The sequence below is a fragment of the Aquarana catesbeiana genome, linkage group LG02 (assembly GCF_042186555.1).
Source record: "Aquarana catesbeiana isolate 2022-GZ linkage group LG02, ASM4218655v1, whole genome shotgun sequence".
Classification (NCBI taxonomy): Eukaryota; Metazoa; Chordata; class Amphibia; order Anura; family Ranidae; genus Aquarana; species Aquarana catesbeiana.
The window spans coordinates 714300664-714320581 of record NC_133325.1 but is presented as its reverse complement, the minus strand read 5'-3'; the positions used below and the strand labels follow the sequence as shown (position 1 = coordinate 714320581).

General features: G+C 41.9%; 1 protein-coding gene across 4 annotated transcripts in view; it reads left to right on the top strand.

The window, feature by feature from the left end:
- Positions 1 to 19918, top strand: part of EPHA3 (EPH receptor A3) — a 573384-nt gene that overhangs the window by 435448 nt on the left and 118018 nt on the right. For 3 of the 4 annotated variants that reach the window (XM_073617002.1, XM_073616999.1, XM_073617001.1), the window contains exon 7: positions 2537 to 2699. In XM_073617002.1, the coding sequence (XP_073473103.1) occupies positions 2537 to 2699 (163 nt within the window). The remainder of the gene's footprint in view (positions 1 to 2536; positions 2700 to 19918) is intronic. The other variant, XM_073617000.1, reaches the window with a different exon arrangement.

Sequence of the window (19918 nt, the reverse complement as noted above, 5' to 3'; positions counted from 1 at the left end):
GCCCCCAAAACACATAGTCTGTTGCACACAATCAATAAACCTCTTCATAGGTGTGCAGAGCCTATTGCATTAGGGCGTGCCCCCCCAAAGCTCAAACACACATACATGTGTGTATATACAGGTATATATAGGCAGTAGGGACATTGTCATTGACATTGTAGAGCAGTGGATGATGTCAGTAGGGCAGAGGTTGGTGTCAGAAGCTTATTTTTCTTATTTTTTATATTATTTATATTATTACTGTTTTACAATTTTATTATTTTCTTTTTTTTACGATAGTTTCTTTTATAATTTTTTTAGGAGCCCCATTGGCTGGATGTCTCAATTTGGAGACAGAGAAAGAGACTGAGTACAGAGATTCCCTAGTCCCTTTCTCTGCAGCCAAGCAGCAAGGGGAATATGCCCAGCACAGGGTTATAAGGGTGTGCCCAGGCACACCTGGCACACCTTGCACACACGCCTATGAACCTCTCTTTGAATTTGCATTTACAGTGTGGTGCTTCAATCCCTGGTTAAGAGTTCTTCTGAAAACAGGGCAAGGACTACAGCACAATGTGATTGACAAGCTATTCATTTTTTCAAGTGTTCAAGTGTTTGGCCATGCTTGCCACCACAGAAATCATTTATCTGTTTTAGCAAGGCCTCTGGTAACATGCCCTATACTTCACATAGGGCTTAGATTATAGGAGCTGTAGCTTTTTCAGAGGCCTGCACATTACATAGTGATGATGTATGGGCCACTGAATAGCCCAGGCTACTGCCAGGTCCTTTCAGCAAAACGAAGAGAGCTGGGGACATAGAATAAGGATATGTTACAGGATTTGGAGAGGCAAGTAGATACTTTTTATAATGTCTTTGATAATATCTTTAACATTATATTGGAAATCTTCAAATTTTGTTTAACTACAGCTGTGCACAAATATGTACAGTTATTTTTGTAATGCTGGAGTGGCCATATTATCTGTGCATTTATAGATAAGCAATAACTAACGAGTAACAAAATGAACAGTATTATTTAACCTTGGAGAATAAAAATCCATGCAAAGGAGGAGTTTGGCTTTTAGTGACCAAGTTTCAGTTTGAAGTTCTTCATATATTATTCTGGTCACCTCCATTCTAATATCAACATAAGTTATAGGTAATAAAATGTAGGTATGTAATCTTATAATTTCCAGAGTTTCCACAAAGTGCAAAATTTATGGACTGAGCAAACTTCACAGTGGAATTTTAGTCAAACTTTCAAATAAAAACATCAAAAAGTTTATACTTTTTTCCTTTTAGAAGTCCCGCTTTAAAAGAGAATTATCTGATAGCTTAAACTAATTACCAGATATTTCAAACTTCAAACAATAGTATTAAAATTATGGTAATAGATTTCAGATGGTTAATATTACATTCTAACAAGCAGATGAAAACCATATCGGAACATACAGGAATGCAAGAGAAAACTGATGACAGTGTATTAAACTATATCTATTGACTAAGAGCACCGGGATGAGTAATTTTGCTGGTTGATCCAATATTAAACCTACTATTGAACCTATTTTAGTAGTATTTTATGAATCATTGAGTACAAGAATTGTTCATGAATTAAAGATGAAGTCCAGGCAGATATAAAGGACACAAATTAATCCAACTCTGTGTTCATAAATATATAATTCATCTTTACAGATTTTTCCCAAAATGGTTCCTATGTATTACAGTGTCCCCATATTTTAAAATGCATTGCTCTGTTACCCAAACAAATGGCCACCTCTTCAGCTGCTGACACCATTGTTCTCCCCAATCCATATTGCAGATGGCAGGAGGCACCCAGTTCCAGATTTGTGGCCCTTCCCCTACCTGCACATGCACAGTTCTCGCTTTCTCTTGCAGCTCATCTTTTTTGCATGTAAAGGAGAGCAGACTTCAATATCTTGGGGACACTCTGGTGCATGGGGACCTTTTGGGGAAATGTGTATAAAGGTGAACTTACCCTTGAAAATGTGGTTTCCTTTTTAATGAAAGCAGTGTAAGCACAGCCTTTCTCATGTGGAAAGGGTGAAAAAGAAGAGTGAAGGTGAGATGAGCGCATCAGTCTGCTGCTTCTCCTTTCACTGTCCAGTCAGAGGCTGGGGAAGGGACAAAGAGAGGAACATTTGGTCAGCACAAAGAATCGTATTCCTTTTTCCCCTAGCAGCTGACACTCTCTTCCTCCCTTTATGTGGGCGAGTTATTGACAACCTCACACACAATGCAGGACTGCTGCAATTTTTTTGTGTTGACTACAGTTTAGCTTTAACTGAAATAGAGAAAAATCAAGTCTCCTGCCCTGCCCTACATGGTTTGGTTTTGTGGGAGACTTTTGTAAATCTCATGACTGATGGGCAGATATACAAGTACTTTGGCCAGTAAAACAACTTCTTATATGTATTTCTTCTGTGTTTAGTTGTTTGTTAATTTAATGGTGTTTGGTTTTATAAATATTGATTCAGAAAGCAATATGGATTTATTTGTTTGTATAGATTTTAACAGCCATATGCCTTTTTCTCAAAAGCAGGAACAGGAAACAAGTTACACCATCCTGCGAGCAAGAGGCACTAATGTGACGATCACTGGTCTAAAGCCTGATACCACATATATCTTCCAAATTCGAGCTCGAACAGCAGCTGGATATGGATCAAACAGCCGCAAGTTTGAATTTGAAACAAGTCCTGATTGTACGTATCTGAATATTCTTTATATCAATCTGAAATGTAATATATACAGTAATTTAATGTTAGCATGTGTCAGTTATAACTGATTGTACTGTGATATTCTTATTTTTTGCAATTCCTGTAGTGCCGAACTATAGATTGTCCCACATATGTAGTCCAGGATATGGTAGAAGAAGAAAATATTTTTGGATTTCAAAAAAGAGGCTAAACCTTACCCCCATACAGTATATTGTTATTGATTCCATTTACATGCTTTTATATAGTACTACTCTCCTTCTTGTTGTGAAGGATTACTGTGCCTTTTTACCATTAAAGCAGTCCTTAATCTCCAGAAAAGTGATTGAAAACCCAGTGCTCAGCTTCCTGTGTCTGCACACTAATGTTTCTTAGCTTTCCAGGGGACTTTGCTCCAACAGTGCAGTATGTGTATGTCTCATCAGATCTTTAGGGGCCGAGATACAGACAACTTGGGAGATTGCCAACAGAGGAAGTACTTAAGCATTTGGAGAAGGGGGGTGGCTCAGCTGTGTATCTTTAGTGCTCCAAACTGATGACATGCTACCAGACTCCACCTTTGAGCAGTCACATGACTGGCAATTAAAGTGGTTGTAAACCCTCTCATATACCCAGTGAAGTGAACAGCCTCAGATGAGGAGATGAAACAAATCTTCCCACATATGTTTTACTTGTTCATTTGCAGTCTTCTCTTCCCTACACCCTTCAAAGGGCAGACTCATGTTAAAATCCTTCTTCATCTGTCAGGAGCACAGGGGAGGGGGCGGAGAGCTTTAGTTACAGTGTGTGAGAGATGATTGGAGGAAAGGCACACATCCCCCCTTCACACAGCACACAGGAGCAAAGGAAAGATACAGAGCTGTGTTCTGAGTAGATAAGCTGTGTACTGAGCTCCCTCATTATAAATGTATCTCATGTACTGGGAAAACTTCTCTGAAATGTCACATGCTGATAACAGAGGAATGAAGTACCAAAGAGAAATGATACTTAGAGCTTTGGGGAAAGATAAGCAAACACTACAGATATATGTGCTTTGTTCAGATTTCATGACTGCGGTTTAAAACCTCCTTTAAAAGGAGCTCCATTTTAGGCAAAAAAAAAATTAAATTAAAGTCAGCAGCTACAAATACTATAGCTGCTGTTGTTTAATATAAGGACACTTACCTGTCCAGGGATCCAGCAATTTCGGCTCCACGAGCCGATTCATCAATTGTCTTCGGGTGCAGGCGCAAGCATCTTCACCAAAGGAAACCGGCTATCATGTACCTGAGAGGAGACTGAAATGAGGAGGTCGACCTCTTTTCTATGCCCAGTCCAGGCCCCACTGGAAGTGAAACAGAGGGCGGCCGAGGGACAGGAGGAACAAAAGTGCTTGCAGATGTAGATCAGGGAACTTGCAGCTGGACATCAGATTCCAAGGCAACAAGAGATCCATCAGATCAGGAACAGTAGCCATGCACAATAGTTCAGCTGAGGATAAGGAATGACTCCACTTGTACTGTGGGCCCAGGACGTGTGGCTGGTGAGAGATCTCAGCAGACTTGCAGTAGGAACATTCAGCGGGGTGCAGAACTGCAGCAGAAGACAGCCAGTCAGATGCTCAAATGGGGCAGCAAGCCAGAATCAGAGACAGAAGCGTGGTCATAAGATTTGCCAGGGTCATCAACAGGCTGATAACAAGGTAACAAATCAGGAACAGAGCCAAAGTCAGGAACGAACCGGGTCAGGAACTAGCGACAAGACAGGAGCAGGATCCAAGATGAGGTCAGGAGTAAGCTGGGTCAGCATCCAAGGGGACACACTGGAGGTACACAGGACACAGGGAACAGCTGAAGAAAAGTCAGCATTAGAGCACAGGCAGAAGCATCCTTAACCACTCAAGGACTGGAAGATTTTCCCCCTTAATGACCAGGCCATTTTTTGAGATACGGCACTACATCACTTTAACTGACAATTGCAGTCATGCAACGCTGTACCCAAACACAGCTTTCTTTTGATGGTATTTGATCACCTCTGCGATTTTTATTTTTTGTGCTATAAACAAAAAAAGAACAGACAATTTTTTTAAAAAAACAATATTTTTTACTTTTTGCTATAATAAACATCCCCCAAAAATGTTTTCAACAAACAAATTTCTTCATCATTTTAGCCCAATATGTATTCTTCCACATATTTTTGGTATAAAAAAAAATTGCACTAAGCGTATACTGATTGGTTTGTGAAAAAGTTATAGCGTCTACAAAATAGGAGATAGATTTATGGCATTTCTATAATTTTTTTTTTACTAGTAATGGTGGTGATCAGTGATTTTTAGTGGGACTGTGACATTGCAGCGGGCAGATCGGACACTTTTGACACTTTTTTGGGACCAGTGACATCTATAAAGCGATCAGTACTATAAAAATGCACTGATTACTGTATAAATGATACTGGCAGGGAAGGGGTTAACACTAGTGGTGATCAAGAGGTTAAATGTGTTGTCTGGGAGGTGTTTCTAATGCCGCGTACACACGAGTGGACTTTATGGCAGACTTTGCTCGGCGGACTTCACGCCGGACTTTATCAGCTCCTTGCGCCGGACTTAAAAACGATCACTGCAAAAGTCCACTGGTTTTGAACGCGGTGACGTACAGCACGTACTACGGGACTATAAAAAGGAAGTTCAAGCCCCACTACGGCACCCTTTGGGCTCCTTCTGCTAATCTCGTGTTTATCTCGTGTTAGTAGAAGTTTGGTTAGAGACGATTTGCGCTTTTCACACTTCAGCTTATTTCGATCGTTTTCTGCGGTTCAGTTTGTGCTTGTGAGGTTTGTATCTGCTTTTCAGTGTGTGTTGGTCAGTTCGTAACCTGCCTAGCAGGCCATTCTGGTCTGCTCGTTCCTGATTTTCAGGTCGTTCTTCATAGGCCTTGCTGTTCTTCAGTGCGTTTGTTATAAGTTTGTTTGTTTGACCAGCCAACCGTTTTGAAGCCATGTCACGTGGACGTACTCGTTCTCAAGTTCGTGCTGCGTGGGGACTTGGTGTTGGGGTTAACACTTTGACCCGAGTCCAGTCCATGAACAGGGCGAGGAGGAGTGCATGGATGAAGAATTGGTTGCGCCAGCGTGACCAATTCTCGCATATGCCTTTGCTCTGTGAGCTCCATGAGAATAATCCTGAGGATTTCAGGAATTATCTCTGGATGACGGACCCCGTTTTTGAGCGTCTGCTGGCTATGCTGACCCCCTATATCAGCAGGCAGGATACCTGCATGAGGCAAGCCATCAGTGCGGAGCAGAGGCTAGTTGCCACTTTATGTTACTTGGCGACTGGGAGAAGTCTTCAGGACTTGAAGTTCTCGACAGGCATCTCCCCCCAGGTTCTGGGGATCATAATCCCAGAGACTTGTTCTGCCATCATTCAGGTCCTGCAGAAGGACTATATGAAGGTAAGTTTTATCCTTTAACATTACATGATATGTATTAAATGTTTGCTAATGTATAGTCTAAATGTCCTCCTTACCTAATTACCATGCTTGGAATATTCTGTGAATGTCCTCTTTATCTTCATGCATGCCTGTTTTTTCACATTAATCATTTATTGCCCTACATGCATATTTACATTCAATAACCTCCCCACCATGCAATCCTGGGTCCATTTATATCTCTAGCCTATAGTCCCTTGAACTATGTATATTGTCAGCTCCATTGTACTGTTTGACCCTCCCCCACCCCCTCAAATGTTTGAAACTGTCATGTGTGTTTCTTAACCTAATTAGAACCCCTCCCTCACCCCTCAAATGTTTGAAGCCGTCAGGTGTGTTTCTTAACCTAATTAGTACCCCTCCCCCACCCCCACAAATGTTTGAAACTGTCAGGTGTTTTTATTAACCTAATTAGTACCCCTCCCCCACCCCCACAGATGTTTGAAACTGTCAGGTGTGTTTTTGACCCTAATTAGTACCCCTCCCCCACAAATGTTTGAAACTGTCAGGTGTGTTTTTGACCCTAATTAGTACCCCACCCCCACCCCCACAAATGTTTGAAACTGTCAGGTGTGTTTTTGACCCTAATTAGTACCCCTCCCCCACCCCCACAAATGTTTGAAACTGTCAGGTGTGTTTTTGACCCTAATTAGTACCCCTCCCCCACCCCCACAAATGTTTGAAACTGTCAGGTGTTTTTATTAACCTAATTAGTACCCCTCCCCCACCCCCACAAATGTTTGAAACTGTCAGGTGTGTTTTTGACCCTAATTAGTACCCCTCCCCCACCCCCACAAATGTTTGAAACTGTCAGGTGTGTTTTTGACCCTAATTAGTACCCCTCCCCCACCCCACAGATGTTTGAAACTGTCAGGTGTGTTTTTGACCCTAATTAGTACCCCTCCCCCACCCCCACAAATGTTTGAAACTGTCAGGTGTTTTTATTAACCTAATTAGTACCCCTCCCCCACCCCACAAATGTTTGAAACTGTCAGGTGTTTTTATTAACCTAATTAGTACCCCTTCCGCCCACATTCAAATTGATCAATGGGCCATCAGAGGAGGTGATTAATCTTATAAGTGGGCCTTATGTTTTTTATAATTTAAATTACAAACACACATATTAATAATGTTTGACTGCTGTTGTTCACTAATGTTTTTGTGTAATCTGAGATCCAAGTTATGTTTAAAAGTACTTATCTTAATTTTTTAATTTTTTTCACTCCACGGTTTTCTTCAAGTACACAGGAATGGCAGACTGTGGCCTCCCAGTTCGCTGACCATTGGGACTTTCCCAACTGTGTTGGGGCGATTGACGGGAAGCATGTCCGCATTGTGCCACCACCGCATTCGGGTTCTTATTTCTATAACTACAAGGGGTTCCATAGTGTAGTTTTGATGGCGTTGGTCTCGGCACATTTGGAATTTCTGTTTGTGGACGTGGGGAAGAACGGCCGGATGTCTGACAGAGGAGTGTTTGCACAGACCGAGCTGTGCCAGCGTCTCCAGACTGGTGGCCCGGGATTGCCACCTGATGACCAGAATGTGGATGGACTCCCCTCAGTTTTTATAGCTGATGAAGCGTTTGCTCTCGGTGAGCACTTGATGAGGCCGTTCCCCCAAAGGACACTCACCCCTGAGAGCAGGGTATTTAATTACCGGCTGGCCAGAGCAAGAAGAGTTGTGGAGAATGCCTTTGGGATTCTGGCCAGCCGGTTCCGTTTGTTCCTTTCAGCCATAAATCTGGAGGACTATAAAATTAATCACGTCATACTTACTTGCTGCATACTACATAACTTTTTACGTAGACATTCGGCTACATATATTACCTCTGTTGAGCCTGAGGCCGGACTTGTACAAGATCAAACACTGACAGGCCTGGAAATTGGCCGTATTGGCTTGGCCCCCCGAACCGCACGTCAAGTTCGTGAGCGATATGTGAATTATTTTAATGGTCGGGGGGCCATTGCTATTCAACAAGAGCTTTAATTTAAAAATAAATAAATAATTTTGGATCAAATATCTTGTTTTTCTTCTTGTTTGCATTTAGTTTGGTCTGTCTCCTAGTGCACTTGTAGTAGTGGCAAGTGCATTTACCTTTAGTTAATAAGGCCCTTTGTCACTGTAACCACACAAAAATTTGCAAAACATATTATTGAGAAATAATCAGCCACACACATTGTAGTAGTAAAAACATTTTACTATGTGCACATTGAAAGGTGCATTTTTTGAAACATTTTTTGTTTTTTTGTTTTTTTTTGTTTTCTTTGTTTTTTTTTGTTTTTAAAACATTTTTTCTTTTTTTTAACGTTATTAAAGGCATATTTAACCAAAAATAGACCTTGTTTAAAATCTTCAAATTCACAACAGTGTTTTGAAAATCATACAAAAAAAATAAAAGAACTTACAAATTTCAACATTTTAAGAACGGTGCTGGTGAAGTCATCCTTGTAAATCGTTAATTTTTAAGATGCTCAAAATTGAGCATTACAAAAGGGTCAAGTCAACATGTGCTATCTCCCATCATGGGTGAGCAATGTACGTGTTTTGTGTGTGCAATCCCTTTGTTCCTCTCACCACTAAATAATTTTGAGGATGAAGGGGTTGCAAACACAAAACAAGTACATTGATATCCCATGATGGAAGATAGCACATGATGACACACCGTGTGCATCATAAAAAATTTGGTTTAACGAAAAAATTTTAACAAAATATTTCCAGAAGAAACAAACTTCACAAGGAAATGAAGAACATGATTGATGTTTTTAGGCCAAACGTTATTATATTCTGCCCAAAACATCAATCATGTTCTTCATTTCCTGTTGCATGGAGTCCAGGCGAAGTTGCATGCTGTGAATTTGAATTTGGAATTTGGGCATTTGATCAATTAGTCAAATTTGATCAATTTGGCCATTCCACAGCATTATCTAGCCAATCAGTTTTGGGCACTGTCTGTGGTGAATGGCTCTGCCGCTTGGCCTTCCACAACCAGAAGCTCACCTAAAATGTGTGAAAAAAAAGGGTTAAAATATGCACGCCTAAATACATTACCTTAAGCTGGGGTGTCAGTCACTCACTTGGTGGGGTTGAAATCTCGCACACTTCCTCCACCTCTCCTTCCTCCAGCTCATCGGGTGGGCGTGGTCTTGGGCTTGGGCTATCTTCAGCCTCAGGCTGGTGACTTGTGGGGGTCCTGGGATCCTTGGACTGTTGTCTTTTCTCCCCTATGATAATTCAACAAAAGGTATAGTTAAAACACAGTGATATTTTATATTTTTACAAATAATCTGAAACGTTGGTTATGAGTTGTGGACAATTGCATTTTTTTGGCCTTAAAAATTTAGAAGACAGGATGAACATTACCTATGAACAACAATTATAAACAATACACATTTTCATGCAAGTTTCACAGATGCAGACACCTCAATGATCTCCTATGTGTATTACCCCTCAAAAATTTCTTTATGGTCACATAGTACACTAGTGCTCGTGAGTCCAGATGTGGAACCAGCTGCTGTGTCCTGTCCTTACATTACACTGAATCATTTTTGAAGAAGCATTATATTTTCAAACACATCTACACCACATCAACAAATTTTTGGAATACGAAAAATTATCAAGACCTAAATGTATATGTCCAACCCTGTACCATCGTATTTGGCAAAAAAAAACCCGTCATTTTCTTTAGTATCATATGTCTTTTACAAACGATGGTCTTTATAGGTTTTTACAAACGATGCTATATAAACGAAAAAAATATGGATCAGCATGCAAGTTAAGTATCTCAATAGGAAAACACAACAAGTACTTACTTTTTTAAGCAGCTTCTTTATTCGCCAATATTGTTCTGGCTCCCGACTTTTGATGTCAGACCACCGCTTCCTCAATTGTTCTTTCGAATGTTTAGTGCCAAATTTAGCTTCTAGAGCGGTGACAACTGAGGACATTATTTTGTCTTTCCGCATATTCGGGCGTGTGTACGGTCCTTTTTTCCATCGTAGTCCTCCCTTCTCAATATGGACACCATCTCCACCATCTCTTCAAAATCCATGTCGGTGGCCTTATATCTCCTCCGGGATGTGGATGGTTGTGGCTCCGGGCTTTCCTCCGCGCTACTTCCACTGATTCTCTCTGCCATCTTTCTCTATCTACTCCCATTGCGCAATGAAGAGTGAAGGGGCGGGGACAAATCATACTAAAGAACGTCAGGGGCGGGCGACGCAGGCGGAGCATGACACATGCGCAGTGTATATAAAGCTATTACGATGGCCTACATATGTCCGTGCGGAAGTAGCGAGCGTCAGAAACGAAGGTAAGATTAAACGTGGGGGTGTGTGTGTATATTAGGGAGCCGAACACCCCCCTGTTCGGTTCGCACCAGAACATGCAAACAGGAAAAAAGTTTGTTCGAACACGCAAACACTGTTAAAATCTATGGGACACGAACATGAATAATCAAAAGTGCTAATTTTAAAGGCTTATATGCAAGTTATTGTCATAAAAAGTGTTTGGGGACCTGGGTCCTGCCCCAGGGGACATGGATCAATGCAAAAAAAGTTTTAAAAACGGCCGTTTTTTCAGGAGCAGTGATTTTAATAATGCTTAAAGTCAAACAATAAAAGTGAAATATCCCTTTAAATTTCGTAGCTGGGGGGTGTCTATAGTATGCCTCTAAAAGGGCGCATGTTTCCCGTGTTTAGAACAGTCTGACAGCAAAATGACATTTCGAAGGAAAAAACCCATTTAAAACTACTCGCGGCTATTGCATTGCCGACAATACACATAGAAGTTCATTGATAAAAACGGCATGGGAATTCCCCAAAGGGGAACCCCGAACCAAAATTAAAAAAAAAAAAAAATGACGTGGGAGTCCCCCTAAATTCCATACCAGGCCCTTCAGGTCTGGTATGGATATTAAGGGGAACCCCGGCCAAAATTTTTAAAAAAATGACGTGGGGTTCCCCCTAAATTCCATACCAGACCCGAAGGGTCTGGTATGCATTTTAAGGGGAACCCCACGCCAAAAAAAAAAAAAAAAAACGGCGTGGGGTCCCCCCAAAAATCCATACCAGACCCTTATCCGAGCACGCAACCTGGCAGGCCGCAGGAAAAAGAGGGGGGACGAGAGTGCGGCCTCCCCTCCTGAACCGTACCAGGCCACATGCCCTCAACATTGGGAGGGTGCTTTGGGGTAGCCTCCCAAAACACCTTGTCCCCATGTTGATGAGGACAAGGGCCTCATCCCCACAACCCTGGCCGGTGGTTGTGGGGGTCTGTGGGCGGGGGGCTTATCGGAATCTGGAAGCCCCCTTTAACAAGGGGTCCCCCAGATCCCGGCCCCCCCTCTGTGAAATGGTAAGGGGGTTCTTACCCCTACCATTTCACTAAAAAACTGTCAAAAATGTTAAAAATGACAAGAGACAGTTTTTGACAATTCCTTTATTTAAATGCTTCTTCTTTCTTCTATCTTACTTCATCTTCTTCTTCTGGTTCTTCTGGCTCTTCTGGTTCTTCCTCCGGCGTTCTCGTCCAGCATCTCCTCCGCGGCGTCTTCTATCTTCTTCTCCTCGGGCCGCTCCGCACCCATGGCATGGGGGGAGGCTCCCGCTTTTCTCTTCTTCTTTTCTTCTCTTCTTCTCTTGTTCATTTTATTCTCCGGGCCGGTCCGCACCCATGCTGGCATGGAGGGAGGCTCCCGCTGTGTGACGGCGTCTCCTCGTCTGAAGGTTCTTAAATAATGGGGGGCGGGGCCACCCGGTGACCCCGCCCCCCTCTGACGCACGGTGACTTGACAGGACTTCCCTGTGACGTCATGGGGAATGCCACAGGGAAGTCCCGTCATGTCCCGTGCGTCAGAGGACCGTCAGACGAGGAGACGCCGTCACACAGCGGGAGCCTCCCTCCATGCCAGCATGGATGTGGAGCGGCCCGGAGAAGAAAATGAAGAAGAGAAGAAGAGAACAAGAGAAGAAGGAAGAAGAGAAGAAGATGAAGAAGAAGATGAAGAGAAGAGCGGGAGCCTCCCCCCATGCCATGGGTGCGGAGCGGCCCGAGGAGAAGAAGATAGAAGACGCCGCGGAGGAGATGCTGGATGAGAACACCGGAGGAAGAACCAGAAGAACCAGAAGAAGAAGAAGATGAAGGAAGATAGAAGAAAGAAGAAGCATTTAAATAAAGGAATTGTCAAAAACTGTCTCTTGTCATTTTTAACATTTTTGACAGTTTTTTAGTGAAATGGTAGGGGTAAGTACCCCCTTACCATTTCACACAGGGGGGGCCGGGATCTGGGGGTCCCCTTGTTAAAGGGGGCTTCCAGATTCCGATAAGCCCCCCGCCCGCAGACCCCCACAACCACCGGCCAGGGTTGTGGGGATGAGGCCCTTGTCCTCATCAACATGGGGACAAGGTGTTTTGGGGGGCTACCTCAAAGCACCCTCCCAATGTTGAGGGCATGTGGCCTGGTACGGTTCAGGAGGGGGGGACCGCACTCTCGTCCCCCCTCTTTTCCTGCGGCCTGCCAGGTTGCGTGCTCGGATAAGGGTCTGGTATGGATTTTTGGGGGGACCCCACGCCGTTTTTTTTTTTTTTTGGTGCAGGGTTCCCCTTAAAATCCATACCAGACCTGAAGGGTTTGGTATGGAATTTAGGGGGAACCCCACGTCATTTTTTTAAAAAATTTTGGCCAGGGTTCCCCTTAATATCCATACCGACCTGAAGGGCCTGGTATGGAATTTAGGGGGACTCCCACATCATTTTTTTTTTAAATTTTGGTTTGGGGTTCCCCTGTGGGGAATTCCCATGCCGTTTTTATCAATGAACTTCTATGTGTATTGTCGGCAATGCAATAGCCGCGAGTAGGTTTAAATGGGTTTTTTCCTTCGAAGTGTCATTTTGCTGTCAGACTGTTCTAAACACGGGAAACATGCGCCCCTTTACAGGCATACTATAGACACCCCCCAGCTACAAAATTTAAAGAAATATTACACTTTTATTGTTTGACTTTAAGCATTATTAAAATCACTGCTCCTGAAAAAACTGACGTTTTTAAAATTTTTTTTTGCATTGATCCATGTCCCCTGGGGCAGGACCCAGGTCCCCAAACACTTTTTATGACAGTAACTTGCATATAAGCCTTTAAAATTAGCACTTTTGATTTCTCCCATAGACTTTTAAAGGGTGTTCCGCGGCATTCAAATTTGCCCAAAATTGTTCGCTGTTCGGCGAACTTGCGAACAGCCAATGTTCGAATCGAACATGAGTTCGACTCGAACTCGAAGCTCATCCCTAGTGTATATGTGTCCCCTAGATTCTTCACAAAATAATCCTGGGAGTTCTGACTGACATTACAGTTTTGATCTTGTGTCTTGTCTTTCAGCAACAATGAATCCCTTTTAAAGAGGTTTTACCAGACCGAGCGCTTCCGTCTTGTAATTGCTTCAGAGCATGCGTCAGTTTGAGTTCTTCTGACTAGCACACAGACGACCGGTTTGTCCGCTAGAAAGAAGAGTCCGTCGGATAGATTTAAAACATGTTGCAAATCTAAGTCCGTCCAACTTTTGAGCAAACAAAGTCCGCTGGAGCCCACACATGATCGAATTGTCCGACGAAATCCAGTACGCCGGACCAAGTCTGCCGTAAAGTCCATTCGTGTGTACGCGGCATAACTGTGGGGGGAGGAGACTGACTGGAGGACTGACCTGTCAGAACGGGGATCTGTTTGTTTACTTTGACAGATCCCCATTTTGGCTCTTTGTGGAGCAATCGCGGGTGGCCGACGGACATCGCGGCCACGCGCTTCGGCTCCCCCGCCGTCCAACTCTTAAAGGAGCCGATGTACACCTACAGTGATTTGCGGGAATGAGCCAACCTGCCGCGGTATAATGATGGTGGCTGGTCGGCAAGTGGTTAAATAGTCTGTCTGGTGCCCACATACATTGTGCGTGCACTCGTTCACATTTGTGCATTTCTGCATGCATGCGCATTCCTGCCATTCTGTGGAGATACATGCGCACATGCACATTTCTATTAGCCAAACGTCTTTGTGCATGCACATTTCTATTAGCCAAATGGCTGGTTGGTATTCTCTGACACTGGCAGTGAAGCCTTCAGGCTTCACAGCTGGTTAACTACTGCACATGCGCGTGTCATGCTGCACTTTCTGAATGGTCCCTCCGCCTTCTAGGATCTGTGTGTGTCCCAGAAGGCAGCAGGGGGAAGGAGGAGGGGCCAGAAATACTCGGAGATCGCCAAAGTGGTCTTACTCAGAAGTGGGAGCGGGTACCTGTGAAGACCAGGTACCCGCTCCCCCCCCAAAAAAGTGCAAAATGTGGCAGTGGAAAGGAGGAGGGTACGAACAAGTGAAGCTTCCCTTTTTGGGTGGAGCTCTGCTTTAAGGACTGCTTTTTAAATAAAATAGGATTAGAAACAACAAAATAAAATGTTGAGAGTATTCAAAAATGTATTTATGCACACTAAAATGACTGATAGGTTACTTTATATATCATTGGTGCAGTTGTGCTTCATTTTTACCTTAAAATGATACTAAAGCTTTGTGGTTTTTTTTGTTTTTTTTTTAAAACAAACATGTAATACTTACCTCCACTGTGCAGCTCATTTTGCACAGAGTTGCCCGAACATCCTCTTCTGGGGTCCCTCAGCGACTCTCGTGGCTCCTATGTATAACTCGGCCCCGCCCCCCGGCGCCAGGGTCATTGGATTTTATTGACAGCAGCGGGAGCCAATGGCTGCGCTACTATCAATCTATCCAATCAAAGCCGGGACTCAGTAGAGAGAAGGACGGCACGTCCCCGCTGAAGAAGAAGAAGGGGCTCAGGTAAGTAAAACAGGGGGGCTGGAGGACCGGTCACTGCCAGGTGTTTTTTCACCTTAATGCATAGGATGCATTTGGTGAAAAAACACAAACCTTTACAACCAAACCCTTTAAGCAAATTAAATACTCATCAACCATTAGTACTGTGGCTCACTCATGAGTTCTCATTGGAACCTTCACATCACTTAAAATATACTCTTGTCATTCTGGCTGATGTTATGTTATTGCTAGGGGCCATTCCAACATGTGACACTTGTGAGTTCCAGCACAGTTCTATCAGACAATATGGACTTCTAGGAGGCCCTGACCGGCTCCTGGCATCAGACTCTTCTCAGCTCTAAACATAAAAGGAGCTTTTTAACCATTTTACAGAAAATCCTTAAAATGTTAACATTGTTTAAGAAAAACTTTCAATTGCATTTTTTTAAAAAGATTTTTCATCCCCTAGGTGCAGTTTTTTTTTAATCTCATTTTATTGTCATACACATTTTAACAGTCCATTACTTCTAAGTACAGTAAGAAGCATAAGCACACACAGTAAGTGTTTTTCAACAACCATGTGTCAACATCTTACACTAAAAGGATCAGGATGGCTTCAAACTTTTACCATTAAATGAATATATTATGGTATTAGTTGATGTACACCGGTGAAAAAAAACCTTTTTCCAATTAATTATATCATTTAAAAAAAGATAGCTTTTCCTTATTTATTTATTGAATGAATCAGTAGTGTTGGCAACAATAGCAAATGGGCAGGTAAGATTCTTCTTCCAATTATAAAGAATTAGTTATTAACAGAGATAACATTCTTGTAGACAGTACAGGGGAGACCCTGTACCATTCAAAGGAGCAGCTTCCCATGTGTTATCTCTGGTGATTTACAATCTCCTAGCTGTTGTCTCCTTGTTTGAAGGTGACATAAGAATTAAAGCAGTATTAAACCCAAATGCAAATATTTATTAGATTGCAGCTTACCATTTCTTAGATGCAATGGCTGCATTCATTTTCTTTTTTAGGCTTTCTTTCTTCTATTTTTATCTGGTGATCTAGCCAGTACAACTGTTTCTTTTCAAAAGAACAAGCTCTCTAGTAGAATGCATCAGTTATAGGGATGAGACAAACCATTTAATACTGACAGGGGTTCTTACAATGGTTAGCTTTTTATTTATTTATGTAAAATTGTTATCCCAGTAGGTAAAAACTGTTGCTGTAACGGCTTATAAAGTATTAGCTGGAGTTTGGCTTGCTTCAATTTGTTAGTGTATCTAAATCTGTTAGTCCATCTAACACCCCCCCCCGACTGACAATGCTGCTGTCCAAAGGTGACTCCTGTGTTAATTCATCCAGAATGGGGGCACTCTAATACAGGAGGTGTGTCACTGGCCAGACCACTCGGTGAAAACAGAGGGAGAAAAGCCTACAAAAGGAAAACTAATGCAGCCACGACATCTCATGATTGAATAAATTACATTTTTGGTTTGGGGTTTAATGCTGCTTTAAATGTGAAGAGGGGACAAAAGATCAACTTGATGTTCGCTCTTACCCCTCCCAGCCCCTAGAAGATTAGGAATCCCTATATAGCCTTTTCACGAACACCATGCTTACATACCACTGAGAACTATTATATATGTTCAACAAGTTGTTTTTTATTTTGAGGATTGGTTCAGCCTTGCTGATATAGATTAACATTTTGCAAAGACAGTTGAAAGATGGCCTCCTCCCTTTTCCCGTCAACCAAAAGGGCATTGTAGAAGGTTAAATGGGACAGGCACGCCTTCAGACTTCATGGCAACTTGCCAATTGGGAATTTCCTATACCTATGTGGCCCTGGTTTGGCCTTCTTCAGCATTGTGTTAATGCGTGTTGCATTAAGGAAGCCCATTTATTTTGTAAAGGCTGACATTGCACAAGAATGGACAAAAAAAACACACATGCAACATTTTTTCCAACACATCGCATTACAATGCATGATAGTAGTGTGTTGACGTGCATTTGTCTCGGAGCTGGACTTCCTTAGTGCATTGGGGCGCAATTCAAAATAACAGTCACTTCAACATACTAATTCTATTGCAAAGTAATACAACGCAAAAAGCCCCTAGGGTTCCCACTCTGCAGCTAAGCTGCTACTTCACAATGCTTTATTGCCCATTGTTCAATCTTTTTAGTTATACTCTACTTCTCTAAGTGCATTTATAAATACAAAGATATGAATGGATCATGGCACTATACCCAAATGTCTATATCCAACATGAAAAGAACTGGATCTCTTCATTTTACTATATACTCAGCATACAGCTGCTTACAGAGCAGGAGGTTTTATTGTTAGACTGTTATAAATGTATCATGGTTAGGATCTTTCATAGAGTCACTAAAATTTCTGCTTTGAAATATACAATCTAGAAAATGTGATATTTTATCCTCTAAGATATACAACAACCTGTTATATTGTGCCAAAAGGACTGCTAGATTCATCATTAGTTAGTTATCAGAGTGCTTCACTCTCAGCACAAGTGTTGAAATGATCTGGCTGTAATTGGGTGTAGAAATGATGTCCTAACCCCAAATCATGTAAACACACGTTATTAGTGAAACACAATATGCCACCCACAGCTACATTGTTAGCATTGGTAAGCACTGGACCATTGCTATTATTTTCACATGTGTTTTATCAAGTGAATTAAACTAAATTACATGGTTGTTCTTTACATCACTAAATTGTTAGTTGCTGTAAAAAAAATTAACACACAAACTTTTTTTGTTCTTTTTAAGCCGTGATCACTGTTTTTAAGTTCACTTTGTGATTTGTTACAGAAAAACAGACTAAGGATTTGGCACTGCTGCCCTGCGTTAACATAGGATTTTAAAATTAATTGGGGTGCCAGTAAACTAAGTGTGGCTGTTTTGTTTAGATTTTACACTATTTTTTATTTCAAAGGACCTGCCAAGTAGCTGGTCTGGATTTGTATTTATTGAGAACAATGACCAGCATTTTAGGATTTAAAGCTTGTTAATCTGTCCAGTTTGTATGCTTTACTTGATTCTCATTAGCGCAATGTTCCTTTCACATAACATCCCAGATTGGCTGTTTATACACTATTGGCAGAAGTCTTTATAGTAAGTTTGAGAAGCTGAAAAGTATCCATTGTTAAAGGACGCTTTTCAGTACAGAATTGGTGCTCAATAACCTATATCAGTTATTCAGAATGTAATCTCAAGGATTTCAGAGATGTTTAGTTTGTACTGTGCAATGGGAAAAAGCAAGTTATTGTGTATTAGAGGTCCATATAGTTCTGCCCTTTGAAACTGTAGAAAACTTTTTGTTTAGTCTAGACTTGTCTTCTTGTTTGTTTGTCCACCTATTCACATTTTTTAAAAGTAAAGTTCATTCATCATAAAAAAAAAATGTTTAGCATCTCTTTGCCATAAAACAAATTCTACATTCAGCCACCTGGTTTCCTCTTGCAGAACCACTACCCTGGCCTTAGGCTTAGGCCCCATGTCTGTTCCTTCTCCAGACAGTTCCCCCTCAGCACTCTATAAACACATGGACCGTCTCACAGCTCCCAGCTGCATTGGGTCACCCTCTCCTTGGTAAAGCTTTCCTGTCTTGTGGGCAGATCCCTCCTCTGTCTCCCAATCCCGATCTCTGGAATCCTGAACTGTAGTCAGCACCCATACCATAAACCCTGTGCACACCTGAACACTCAGGGGCCTAGGGCTGGATACTTTCTCCCACCCAAGTCTCTACAAAGCCCTTGACTCCATGACCAATTCCAGGACCTTCCAATCCTAGAGAAAATTAAAAATCCAGTTTTGTCCTTTTCTCCTCTTTCACCTTGTGTGGGAGATAACTCTAGGTGGTGTTCAGTATATATAGCTTGTTATTGCATATACTTTTTCTTATTTATTAACTTTAGCTACAAGTTGGTGCATTCAAAGCAATACCTTGCCATATTGGTCAGTAGAGTCCTCTACTGCTATGTTGTAAGTTGTCTACACAGCTTGTGTAAATGTATCTCTTGCTGTTCAGGTCTACTGATAACACATATAGTTCAGATAGTAGAGAGACACCCTCAGCTGACCCTATTTTCCCATTGGGCTTGCCCAGCTATTTTTCTTATCGTAGATCTACAAGACAATGTCTGTTTGAAAACAAAAAGGCTATTTTCAATTTCTAACGATGTGAAACATTCACGGTCTTCCTAGAAGCCAGAGACAATGTTATATTTTGTAGATGATTGTACATGCTATGTAAAGGCATACTAAGAAATTTTGTGGATACAATCTCGTACTTTTGCCTTCTGATCCTTATGCTTTGAGAGCTGTCTTTACAGACCTCTGCCAATGTAAACACTGCTTTGTTTACATTGAGCTTGACCGCATTTTCACTGATTCGATCTATTCACCGTGAGGAGCCATAATGATGACATTTATGTTGCACTTAAGTAATCCGTGTAGAGACTGACCTAAAACAATTTGCAGGCAGCATCTGCATAGGTTTAGTAGATCCCCCCACCCCCATCTCATATGATTTCCAGTTGCAGAAAGCATAATCTACAGTACATCTACAGAGATCCCTTGCTCTTTCTCCATCCTGGTCTGTAGATGTGCTCCCTACTCTGTTGCTATATGTACAATGTTGTATGCATACTATGGACTAGGCATCATATAATTTGGCTTTAACCAACAGCCTTCCAATTTCCTCAGTTCTTTAGGACCCAAGGACACAGAAGGGGGCTCAAGTGCCCCCAAACTCTTTTCAGGAAACAGTTATGGAGTCAAATTTTCAAAACAGCTAAGGAAAGATGATACTTTGCTTTGTGCTGCAATAGGATCAAAGTAAATGACACAACCTGAAATTGCATGGTAACTAAAAACCATAGAACAACAATTTGTGGCTGTTAAAGAATCAA